Here is a 13475-nt window from a genome sequence, read left to right on the forward strand (position 1 = left end):
CTTAGAGGGGGAAAAGGTGACAGCTTGATTCTTCAAATAAATGTAGTTTCATTTGTTCTTGCTATGAGGCAGGCAAGTAGGTCATTCCTTTCTCTGAACTGGTTCATGAATTGAGCTCCAGTGCAGCAAATCATAGTTACATGCTTAAATCCTACTCAAGTGAGTCTTAAGCTCATTCTTAAGTGCTTTGCTGAAAACTGCGAAGGTTGGTGAGAAAATGATCAAGGTTTGTAGACAGTTAGGAGCTATATCCTTTGGGAGTTTTTCATATGCAGCAAAATGTGATACATTTTGTGTATTATACAGTAGTTTGAAGCAGTAACTTACTGCATGACATAATACATTTAAATGAAGCTATCCTTACAGTTTCTCCATAAGCAACTCTTGACAGAGTGCAATTAGTAAAGGCAGTGATTTGATGTGCAAAAGTCCCTTCAAGTAATTGACTAAGTGGATTTACGCCCACTTATGCCAGTGGGAAACTTGGCCCTTATAATTTTAACATAACTAAACTAGACAGTGATGTGTTTTGTGGCAGTTTGCATAGTCTTTTCATGCTTCACTGGTGATTATGAGAGGACTTCAGTTTACCTAGCAAGAAAACACTTCACTCTGTTTACAGAGGAAAATATAATTATCCTTACTGCATTAGAACTTGGGTAATTATTGGCTATCTTCCATCAGGATTTTACATGGAGTGTGTTCGTAAGGCGAGACAAAAGTTTGTCATCTTTTGAGAAGTTTGACACCTGTCTCTTCAGAAATTAGTACTTTATTGGATGGCTTCCCAGTCACTGATAAACATAACAGTAGTATCTAAGCTTTTGAGAATGGTGATCTAGGCTTTTTATGAAAATGAGTACCCCTCGAAGCACCCTAGCAGAAAAATAAAATATATTAACTTTCTATGCACAGAGCTGAACAAAGGTGTTTCAGGACAGCAGATCCCTCTGAAATTAATATTTTAAAGTAACATTTTTGTGCATCACAAAGTGAAATATAATAGTTAAATGAATTGCTAAAGGAATACCATCAAATATAAAGGAAGATAATAAAATCATTAAAAATGATCTGGTAAAAGAATATATATGAAAAGGCAATTAAGTACTCCATCCTGGTGCATGGAAATGTAACCGTTTTTTAAATTTGTATAAAAAGGCACAGTATTCAGGTAATAGACCTAATAGATTATTCGCAGCAAGATAGCTTTGCTAGTTTTATTTCTGTTGATCCTGTTAAAGTGAGGAAGTGATGGCTCATAGGCTAAGGTCTTTAAGCAGTTGTCGGAGAAAAACAGAGTTCTCACTATTTGTTTGGGTACAGCAAGTCAGATGCTTTATTAACTCTCACACAGTTTTTTTTGTTTAATAACATTGTAGCTCCTAAAGTGACAGAAGACCAGCATTTCTGAATCCTTTGAAGACTTATGAAAGGTGTGTTGCTAAAATGTTCAAAATAAATATTCTTAAATGGACATATAGTGGGCCAAATTCTGATCTCAGTTACACTGACTTAAGTGCTGTTACTTGTCCATTTCATTTGTATAGTTGTGATCAGAGGGAGGAAGGGATGGCCTTTTTGTTAGGGCACTGATCTGGGACATGGGAGACCTGAGTTCAAGTCCCTGATCTGCAACAGACTTTCTGTGTGACCTTGGGCAAGTCACTCACCCCACTCAGTTTCCCATCAGTAAAATGGGCATTGGCTTGAAGTGGTTGGCAATCTAGGTATCAAAGTCAAGAAACTGACAGAAGATGGCCCTGCCCAGCCTTTCCATTGGAAACAGGAGAGGAGTTGAGCTGTTATTACAGATGTGATATGTATGGTTTGATAAACAGTTGTAGTTTAAAAAAAAAAAAAATCTGTGCTGCTAGTTCATATCTCTTGCTCAGTCCCATACCACATGCTGCTGTCTGGGATCTATCATGCTCTTGCAATCTGTTTTGAAGGTGGGTTGGGGATCAGATTTTTTTGTATGTGTTATCGCAACACAAATTCATGATGTCAAATTGGCCTTACTAATGAGAAAAATGAGGGCCACTAGCTGAAAAGATGTGAAAGTGAACAGTTCCCCCTTTATTGTTCCTCAGCAGTAAGCTAAACACTTGTCTTGCATCTGGAAAAAAAAGTGATGATTTTTTTTTTTTTTAAAGCTTTTGAGCTTCCTTTCTTTTCTTTTCTTTTTTTAGTGTTCTTGCTTGAACTCCCTGGATGTCTGTAGAAGCAAAGGTGGGAAACCGCACATGAGCACCAGACAGTGACAGGGTTGGCTCCCAAGACTTCCTGCTATTGCGCATTACTGCTGGATTGCTGTGGAAATGAATGGAGAACAGCAGCATGATGCAGGTAGTACCGCTGATGAGCCCAGGGTTAGAGGTTCTCTCTGCACAGAGATGTTACAGCCAAGCTGAATAGGATCAGCAAATGTTTTTAGTAAAAGTGCATGACCTAATTTTTGTGTATAAGGGAGTAGCTTCACATTACAATTACAATGGGATAGATTCCAATTTCCTTGCATATATTCAGTAGTGCCTTAGTCCCCAAATAGTACCAAGGAAACAATAATCTGGCCCTTTGTTAATAAATGATATTTTAAAAAGTGAGCTTTTCCTTTGTATTGAAAATATGGGCTATTCACGTATGTTGCTTCGATTTTAGAACAGAGAAGGCTCGTCTGGTGGTGGGAGAGTGAAAAGGGCAGAGCAATTACATTAAATATTTTGCACACTTAAAGCACACAGCAAATATAAACTAAGTCTCCCGATACCCTTGGAAGTAAGTCCAAATTATTTAATGTTTATCCTTGTATAAGCTGAACTACAAAAGTTGAGTGGTATGCTTCAGTCACTCATTATCCTCTTCTGAACCCCTCCTCAAAACTGCCCTCTGCCATGATGCCTACAAAAAAAAACAAAAAAAAAAAACACTTAAGTTAGGCCACTGGTGTGCTGAGATCATTGCCTATCACACAGACCAATATTGTCTCATTTCCTTGTACTCCTCTATTTGCTTGTACCCATCTGTTGTCTCTTGTCTTGTACTTAGGCTGTGTCTACACCAGTGGTGCCCAGCCTTATTACACAGGAGGGCCACACAAACCTAAGCACAACCTTGTATGGGCCAAACAGATTCTACATATTTTAATAAGGTTTAAAGTCACCTGTATTGAGAGTATATTTTAAGTTTATTTTGCTTCGTATATGTATGTGTAGCCCCCCCACTTTTAAAAGTGATGGAGCCATACCCTCCCCCAACCCCTGTTCTGGCACCCTTGGCCAGGACCATCCTTTTCCTCTGTCTTTGTACATTACGTGGCACCAATGTCTGGTCCTGGACTAGGGCTTCTAGGAGCTATATTAATACAAATAAAATAATAAGAGCTTTGGGTAGTCTTTAACCTTGATTTCTAGTCCCATCGTCAAACCACTGGACCAGGTTACCGTCCACATTTCTCTTTGCCTAATGGAAAAGTACCAAGAAAATATTTTCCCTTTACCATTGCTATTTGTAGTTTCCTACATTGCTTTAGGAAAGTATAATTACTGTTACTGTTACAATGCAAAAAAAGACTACATACAATGCATGCAAAAATGTTTTACCTGACCATGAAATATGATCACAGACAGACAGCCTGCTGCCAACCTTGTTCCCTCTGAAGTATACTTAGGGTATGTCAACACTATGAAATTAGGTCTAATTTATAGAAGCCAGTTTTATAGAAATCGGTTGTATACAGCTGATTGTGTGTGTCACCACATAAAATGCTCTAAGTGCATGAAGTCGGCGGACCGCATCCACAGTACCGAGGCTAGCGTTGACTTTCGGAGCGTTGCACTGTGGGTAGCTATCCCACAGTTCCCGCAGTCTCCGCCGCCCATTGGAATTCTGGGTTGAGATCCCAATGCCTGAATGATGCAAAACAGTGTCGCGAGGGGTTCTGGGTACATGTCGTCAGGCACCTCCCCCTCCGTCAGAGCAACGGCAGACAATCGATTCGCGCCTTTTTACCTGGGTTACCTGTGCAGACAACATACCATGCCAAGCATGGAGCCCGCTCAGCTCAGCTCAGCTCACCGTCACCATATATCATCTTTGTGCCGGCAGACATGGTACTGCATTGCTACACAGCAGCAGCTAATTGCCTTTTGGCAGTAGACGGTGCAGTATGATTGGTAGCCTTCATCGGCGATCTGGGTGCTGGCAGACGTGGGGCTGCATTGCACACAACAGCAGCCCCTTGCCTTTTGGTAGAAGATGGTATATTACAACTGGTATCCGTCGTCGTCGTACTGCAGTGGCTGTCAATCATGGGCACCTGGGCAGTCTCGATGATGATGGCTATCAGTCGTAGTATGCTATTTTCTGCCAAGCGCCCAGTATTTTCTGCCAAGCACCCAAAAGATGCTGAGGGCTATCAGTCATGCTGCACCGTCGTCTGCCAGCTTAAGATGTAAAAAATAGATTTGTTCTGTATTCATTTGCTTCCCCCTCCCTCCGTGAAATCAACGGCCTGCTAAACCCAGGGTTTTGAGTTTAATCTTTGGGGGGGCCATTCTATGCGACAGTTGTTTGTGTTTCTCCCTGATGCACAGCCACCTTTCTTGATTTTAATTCCCTGTACCTGTACGCCATGTCGTCACTTGGCACTCCCTCCCTCCTTCCCCTGGTCCGTCAGATACTAGTTTCGCGCCTTTTTTCAGACCAGGCGCCATAGCTAGCACTGGGATCATGGAGCCCGCTCAGATCACCGCGGCAATTATGAGAACTATGAACACCACGCGCATTGTTCTGGAGTATATGCAGAGCCAGGACATGCCAAAGCAAAACCAATACCAGCCGAGGAGGCGATTGCAGCGCGGCGACGAGAGTGATGAGGAAATTGACATGGACATAGACCTCTCACAAGGCACAGGCCCCAGCAATGTGGAAATCATGGTGTTACTGGGGCAGCTTCATGCCGTGGAACGCCGATTCTGGGCCCGGGAAACAAGCACAGACTGGTGGGACTGCATTGTGCTGCAGGTGTGGGACGATTCCCAGTGGCTGCGAAACTTTCGCATGCGTAAGGGCACTTTCATGGAACTTTGTGACTTGCTTTCCCCTGCCCTAAAGCGCCAGAATACCAGGATGAGAGCAGCCCTCACAGTTGAGAAGTGAGTGGCGATAGCCCTGTGGAAGCTTGCAACGCTAGACAGCTACTGGTCAGTCGGGAATCAATTTGGAGTGGGAAAATCTACTGTGGGGGCTGCTGTGATCCAAGTTGCCAGAGCAATGAAAGACCTGGTGATATCAAGGGTAGTGACTCTGGGAAACGTGCAGGTCATAGTGGATGGCTTTGCTGCAATGGGATTCCCAAACGGTGGTGGGGCCATAGACGGAACCCATATCCCTATCTTGGCACCGGAGCACCAAGCCACCGAGTACATAAACCGCAAGGGGTACTTTTCAATGCTGCTGCAAGCCCTGGTGGATCACAAGGGACGTTTCACCAACATCAACGTGGGATGGCCAGGATAGGTACATGATGCTCGCGTCTTCAGGCACTCTGCTCTGTTTCGAAAGCTGGAGGAAGGGACTTTCTTCCCGGACTAGAAAGTAACCGTTGGGGATGTTGAAATGCCTATCATGATCCTTGGGGACCCAGCCTACCCCTTAATGCCATGGCTCATGAAGCCGTACACAGGCAGCCTGGACAGGAATCAGGACCTGTTCAACTACAGACTGAGCAAGTGCGGAATGGTGGTGGAATGTGCATTTGGACGTTTAAAAGCGCGCTGGCGCAGCTTACTGACTCGCTCAGACCTCAGCGAAAAGAATATCCCCATTGTTATTGCTGCTTGCTGTGCGCCCCACAATATCTGTGAGAGTAAGGGAGAGACATTTATGGCGGGGTGGGAGGTGGAGGCAAATCACCTGGTCGCTGATTACGCGCAGCCAGACATCAGGGCGGTTAGAGGAGCACAGCAGGGCGCAGTGCGCATCAGAGAAGCTTTGAAAACGAGTTTTGTGACTGGCCAGGCTACGGTGTGAAACTTCTGTTTGTTTCTCCTTGATGAACCCTCCGCCGCCCCCCCCCCCCCCCCCGGTTCACTCTACTTCCCTGTAAACCAACCACCCCACCCTCCCCTCCCCACTTCGAGCACCGCTTGCAGAGGCAATAAAGTCATTGTTACTTCACATTCATGCATTCTTTATTAATTCATCACACAACTAGGGAGATAATTGCAAAGGTAGCCCAGGATGGGTGGGGGAGGAGGGAAGGAAAAGGACACACTGCAGTTTAAAACTTTAACACTTATTGAAGGCCAGCCTTCTGATGCTCGGGCAATCATCTGAGGCCCCCCCACTGTGTTCTTGGGTGTCTGGGTGAGGAGGCTATGGAACTTGGGGAGGACTGTTGGTTACACAGGGGCTGTAGCAGCGGTCTCTGCTCTTGCTGCTTTTCCTGCAGCTCAACTATACGCTGGAGCATATCAGTTTGATGCTCCAGCAGCCGGAGCATCGACTCTTGACTTCTGTCTGCAAGCTGACGCCACCTATCATCTTCAGCCCCGCAACTTGCTCTGTTCATCCTGTGATTCAGCCGCCACCTCTCCTCTCGTTCATATTGTGCTTTTCTGAAGTCTGACATTGACTTTCTCCACGCATTCTGCTGTGCTCTTTCAGTGTGGGAGGACATCTGGAGCTCCGTGAACATATCGTCCCGCGTCCTCTGTTTTCTCTTTCTAATCTTCACTAGCCTCTGTGAAGGAGAAACATTTGCAGCTGGTGGAGGAGAAGGGAGAGGTGGTTAAAAAAAGACACATTTTAGAGAACAATGGGTACACTCTTTCACGTTAAATTTTGCTGTTCACATTACACAGCACATGTGCTTTCGTTACAAGGTCACATTTTTCCTCTTATAGTGAGGGCCTGCCGGTTTCATGTGAGAGATCACTCATGCAGAGCCAGCCAACAGATTTCGGCTTGCAGGCAGCCATGGTAAGCCACAGTCTTTTGGCTTTTTTAACCTTCTTAACATGTGGGAATGGTTTCAAACAGCAGCGCCCTCATTTCCCATATCAAGCATGAATTGGGTTGGCCATTTAAAATGGGTTTGCAATGTAAAAGGAGGGGCTGCGGTTTCCGGGTTAACATGCAGCACAAACCCAACTAACCCCCTTCTCCCCGCACACCCAATTCTCTGGGATGATCACTTCACCCCTCCCCCCACTGCGTGGCTAACAGCGGGGAACATTTCTGTTCAGCCGAGCAGGAACGGGCACCTCTGAATGTCCCCTTAATAAAATTGCCCCATTTCAACCAGGTGACCGTGAATGATATCACTCTCCTGAGGATAACAAAGAGCAATAAGGAATGGATGTTGTCTGCATGCCAGCAAACACCGGGACCATACGCTACAATGCTTTGTTATGCAATGATTCCAGACTACGGGCTACTGGCCTGGCGTGGTAAAGTGTCCTACCATGGCGGACGGGATAAGGCAGCCCTCCCCAGAAACCTTTTGCAAAGGCTTTGGGAGTACATGAAGGAGAGCTTTCTGGATATGTACCTGGAGGATTTCCGCTCCATCCCCATACACGTTAACAGACTTTTCCAGTAGCTGTACTGGCCGCGATTGCCAGGGCAAATGAATCATTAATCATTAAACATGCTTGCTTTTAAACCATGTGTAATATTTACAAAGGTACACTCACCAGAGGTCCCCTGTGTGCCCTCAGGGTCTGGGAGCACGCCTTGGGTGAGTTTGGGGGTTACTGGTTCCAGGTCCAAGGTGATAAACATATCCTGGCTGTTGGGGAAACCGGTTTCTCTGCTTTCTTGCTGCTGTGAGCTATCTACGTTACCTCCATCCTCATCTTCCTCGTACCCCGAACCCTTTTCCCTGTGTGTTTCTCCAGTGAGGGAGTCATAGCACACGGTTGGAGTAGTGGTGGCTGCACCCCCTAGAATGGCATGCAGCTCCGCGTAGAAGCGGCAAGTTTGCGCCTCTGCCCCGGACCTTCCGTTTGCTTCTCTGGCTTTGTGGTAGGCTTGCCATAGCTCCTTAATTTTCACGCAGCACTGCTGTGCGTCCCTGTTATGGCCTCGGTCCTTCATGGCCTTGGAGACCTTTTCTAATATTTTGCCATTTTGTTTACTGCTTCGGAGTTCAGCTAGCACTGATTCATCTCCCCATATGGCGAGCAGATCCCGTACCTCCCGTTCGGTCCATGATGGAGCTCTTTTGCGATCCTGGGACTCCATCACGGTTACCTGTGCTGATGACCTCTGCGTGGTCACCTGTGCTCTCCACGCTGAGCAAACAGGAAATGAAATTCAAACGTTCGCGGGCCTTTTCCTGTCTACCTGGTCAGTGCATCTGAGTTGAGAGTGCTGTCCAGAGCGGTCACAATGAAGCACTGTGGGATAGCTCCCGGAGGCCAATAATGTCGAATTCCGTCCACACTACCCCAATTCCGACCCGCTAAGGCCGATTTTAGCGCTAATCCCCTCGTCAGAGGTGGAGTAAAGAAACCGGTTTAAAGGGCCCTTTAAGTCGAAAGAAAGGCCTTCATCGTGTGAACGTGTCCAGGCTTAATTCGATTTAACGCTGCTAAAGTCGACCTAAACTCGTAGTGTATACCAGGCCTTAGATGAGCAAAAAAGAGCAACACAGAAGTGGGGTAAGTGTTACCCAGCATATACAAACCAGTTTTGCAGTAGCAGCCAAAGATTTCTAAAGCACTTGCATAAACCGGTGTCATGTGCAAAAAGGAGAGGGTAAAAATAGTTATCTGATTCTGAATAGATCATAACATGTTAAGGCTGTACAGAGGTTAAAAACCCATGTCTGTGCACTAAATCACACACTGGATTTTTATTTTGCAAAAAAAAGGTAAGTGTTATTAGCCTCTGCTACTTATGGAATGTCTGTAAACAGTTCACTGTTTTTTGAATCTTCTGTCTTTCCATAGATCATTCTCTATGGCTCAATTGCAAATATTCTAAATTCAAGGTGTTACTTGGTTGTGATTTTGTCTGAATCACATAGTATTGTTTTGAATACAGTAAACGTGAGAAGTTCTGGCATGAATTTCAAATTGCGTTTCCATGAATACTTTCACATGCAACTTTTGAAATTCACTTTTAAATGAACACTTTTGCTAATACCCCAATTATTGGAATGCTCACAAACTAAATATACGAGATGCAAACATGGTCACATAGTCAAAGCAAACTTATTTTAAAATTTAAAGACATGTTTATTTTTGCATTATTTATCCACCTTTATTTATTTGAGAATAACTGTTATTTTTTGAAAAATATAAACAGAATATAGTGAATTAATACCTCTGCCAGGTCCTTCCTTCAGTCACTTGTTGTAAAAGACATTTCCACCTTCGTCCTCTCTTCAGAAGTGTTAACAAAATAGTTAATTGAAAATCTTTACCCCCACAGAAAAAGCAAATAATAAAACTAACAAGATATGCTAACCTCAGGAGTTCAATCACACTGGTTTTAGTCGCACCCTAGTCCCCTTACTGCACTCATAGCACATTGAGTTCGTTTATAAACTGTAGGTTGCTACAATGTAAATGTACATGTGACAGATTTTTCTTGGGACCACCCCCTCATCTTCTCCTTTGACTGATTTAATTTTTCTTATGTATGACTTTTTAAAATTGTTTTCTCCTTTACCTGTCCTCCTTTAAGATAACTGAAAATAGCCTCTGTGCTATTTTCTTTCCTACCAACTCTTTTTCCAGTGTGTGAATGTGGACAGTTATAAGAGAGATGGGATGCTCCCCCATGCCACAGGAGGAAAAGACAATGCCTACTCTTGTCATTTTGTTTTTCAGGTACCAGAATCCCAACCTGACTTCACTTAATCATGGCCTAACTGATTATATTAATCAAGGAGATTAACCATAGTTAAAACCAGATTGAAAAACCTAGTTGTAGACTGAGAGAGTCCGAAGTTAGCCTTAATTGCAGGTCTTGCACACTGTAGTATGATGTACTTAACTGTCTCTGTGTGACAGTCTTCTAACTAAACCATATTAATTATGCATGGAAGTTATTGGCAATGAGAATTAACATGGGGCAAAGGTCCAAATTTAAAGCAGAGCACCTGTAGTTGAATTCATTCCTTGGGAACACTTCAATGAAACTTGTCACATTTCACCACCTTATTCACAGATTAACAGTGTCCGGTGATAGAATTCAATATTCCTATGTTCCTGTTGTATCACAGGATGGATAGTCAAAAAGATGACAGAATTAATGCGGAAACATTTGATGCCGAATACAACACTAATGCAAATAGTTTTGGGTAGTAAGTGATCTACAATAGTACTGTGCTGATTTGACACTACTAATCCACACACGTAATTTGGCCACACAAAAAAAAAAGCTGTCTTTTCCCACTTCTTTTTCTAATTCCTGAAATTTAGGCTCTAAAACCAGTTAGGCATTGCAATGCTGAGCACAGCCATGCCTAAATACCTTTCTGATTTTCAGTTTTTCACAGTTGGTATCACCCATTAGTACAAATAAATAAGATTCTATTGTATTGTTTGAATTCAAACTGATTAGTACATTAAATAGTAAACCCATTAAATAATAAACCCTGAAATGCAAATTGAGTTCAACTGGTCCTATATGCACCAACTGATTAGATCAAAATATTTAATTTAAATGGGGCCCTACTCAGTCATAACTACCTTGCCAAAAAATAAAACAGCAACTGAATGCTGACATTTGACTGTTTCCTATTACCTTAAGCCTTCATAGTGGGACAGACTTCAGCCAAACTTACTAAATACAGTAGAACCTCAAAGATACGTACACCAGAGTTGCAGACTGACTGGTCAACTGGACACTTCAAGCAACGGAAGAGACAAAAGAAAGCAAATACTGTACAGTACCTGTATTGCATCTTAGAGGTAGGCACATCTGGGCTGCCTGTTACCACCCTCATCCCCACTCCCATGCATGTGACAGTCACTTACAGCTAGGAGGTGAAGACGCTGACGCTGCCAGCCCATGGCAGCCGGAGCCAGCCGAGCAGATGCAGCGCTGGGGTCTGCACAGCTTTCATCCCCTCCCCTGGCTGAGAGGGGGACTAGCTTGCAAACTAAGTCCAACCCCCGGGGAGGAAGCTGCTGGCCTGGAGTGTCAGCTACTGGAGCTGGAGCCTGAACTGTGCTTTATTTAGTGTTACGAACATTTCATAGTTATGGACAACCTCTATTCCCGAGGTGTCCGTAACTCTGAGGTTCTACTGTATTTCTGAATTCTCTGAAATTAAATGCAGAAATTAAGACACTTGTTCACTGAATATATTCATGCATAATATAGCTATTAATTTACCACCCTCCCCCCGCCATTGTTACCTTTCTCCCCATTTAACATATTGTGGCATTTTAGCATGGGAAATTACTCAATAAGCTTTTCATGTTTCTTATTCACCCAGTAACAGCTACAGTAAATTAATTGGAAACTTCAGCACTGTAGAAAGACAGTACATGGGTACAAGGCAGACAGATTTGTCACATGGTGAACTAGAGTTTAAAGCAGTACAACATTCAGGGTTTAGTTATAAAAATTGGAGAGAAAGTATTAAACTCACTTCCACAAAAGTGAGAGTAAAAGTTTGTAATTACAGTTCAGTTTCAGTAATTTTTTGTGCTTGTTATGCATTGCTGAAAATAGTGATATATGAATATAATGTAGAAGATAATAGCTTCTGGTTTTCTACTACAGGTGTGATGAGTGAACAGCTCATATGCAGCTTAGAGCAGACAATGTATATTAGCAAAATAAAATAGACATAACTCTCAGTTCCAGTTCATTCAGAACTCTTTCTGACAGAACTGTAATAGTGGGCATATGATACCTAGGCCTTGGCTACACTTGCGAGTTGCAGCGCTGTAACTCACTCCCCATCCACACTGGCAAGGCATTTGCAGCACTGTATCTCCGTGGTTGCAGCACTGCATGTACTCCATGTCCCTGAGAGGAATAGCGAGTATTGCGCTGCTGCTGCGGCGCCAGTGTGGCCGCCCAATGCGCTGTGACTGGCCTCCAGAAGTATTCGGCAGTATCCCACAATGCCTGTTCTAGCCACTCAGGTCATCAGTTCAAACTTTACTGCCCTGGCCTCAGGTAACCAACCATGTGTCCCACCCTTTACATTTCCCGGGAATTTTAAAAATCCCCTTCCTGTTTGCTCAGCGTGGCGTGGAGTGCTATCAGCGAATCTTTCCAGGTGACCATGCCTCCACGCACCAAGCGGGCCCCAGCATGGAGCAATGGCGAGTTGCTGGACCTCATCTGTCTTTGGGGGAGGAAGCTGTACGGTCCCAGCTGCGCTCCAGCCGTAGGAATCACGATACCTTCGGGAAGGTATCAAAGGACATGATGGAAAGGGGCCATGACCGGGACACCCTGCAGTGCAGGATTAAAGTGAAGGAGCTGCAGAGTGCCTACCGCAAAGCCCGCGACGCAAACGGCTGCTCAGGTGCTCCCCCCTGTGACCTGCCGATTCTACAAAGAGCTGGATGCGATACTTGGGGTTAACCGCACCTCCACTCCAAGCACCATCATGAACCCTTCAGAGCCGGTGGAGGGGGGGGAGGAAGAGGAAAACGGGAGTGAGGGTGGTGGGCTGGATGGAGACAACCCAGAATCCCTGGAGACATGCAGCCAGGAGCTCTTCTCGAGCCAGGAGGAAGGTAGCCAGTCGCAGCGGCCGGTACTTGGTGGAGGACAAACAGAAGAGCAGGTTCCCGGTAAGCATTTTTTTTTTCGGTGCGGGCTCTTTGGGAGAGGAGGGTTAGGCATGCATGCCTAGATGCAGAATAGTGCATTGATGTGGTTTATCATATCGCAGTAATCGGCCTCGGTAATCTCCTCGAATGTCTCATCCAGAACGTGTGCAATGCGCTTGCGCAGGTTTATTGGGAGAGCCACCGTGGTCCTTGTCCCAGCCACGCTAACATGTCCGCGCCACTGTGCCGCGAGGGGTGGTGGGGGGACCATTGCTGCACAGAGGCAAGCTGCATGTGGGCCAGGGCGGAAGCCACATTGCAGTAGAAGACCCTCCCTTACTTCCCAGGTCACCCTCAGCAGCGAGATATCGTCCAGGACGAACTCCTGTGGAAAATGTTGGAACAGTATTCAGTGTAGGTGCCCCCTGAAGTTGTTGGCTCTCCCCAAGGCACAGAAACCCAGAGGACAGTGCAGCCCTGAAACAATCAGCCCCCATTACTCACCATTTTGAGGCTCCTGTGGGATATGTGTGCTCTGTTTTGGACGGGAAAATTATGCTATTGTGTAGATCCTGTGTGTTTTCTACTCCTTAAGTGTGGGGGGAATCATTACTCTGTCTGGTATAAACAATGCTGCCTCTGTTAAATGTTGCATTTTGCCTATACAGCTGCATCAACCTTGAGACCTCAGCCAACCCTCTTATCGCCTGCTCAGAGACT

General features: G+C 44.8%; 1 protein-coding gene across 4 annotated transcripts in view; it reads left to right on the forward strand.

Annotated features, from left to right (window-relative positions):
• Positions 1 to 13475, forward strand: part of SFMBT1 (Scm like with four mbt domains 1) — a 172512-nt gene that overhangs the window by 98478 nt on the left and 60559 nt on the right. For 3 of the 4 annotated variants that reach the window (XM_054034860.1, XM_054034859.1, XM_054034862.1), the window contains exons 2-3: positions 1380 to 1433; positions 2190 to 2346. In XM_054034860.1, coding sequence (XP_053890835.1) covers positions 2319 to 2346 — 28 coding nt within the window. In that variant the 5' untranslated portion in view covers positions 1380 to 1433; positions 2190 to 2318. The remainder of the gene's footprint in view (positions 1 to 1379; positions 1434 to 2189; positions 2347 to 13475) is intronic. The other variant, XM_054034861.1, reaches the window with a different exon arrangement.

The sequence above is a fragment of the Malaclemys terrapin genome, chromosome 7 (assembly GCF_027887155.1).
Source record: "Malaclemys terrapin pileata isolate rMalTer1 chromosome 7, rMalTer1.hap1, whole genome shotgun sequence".
NCBI classification, from domain to species: Eukaryota; Metazoa; Chordata; order Testudines; family Emydidae; genus Malaclemys; species Malaclemys terrapin.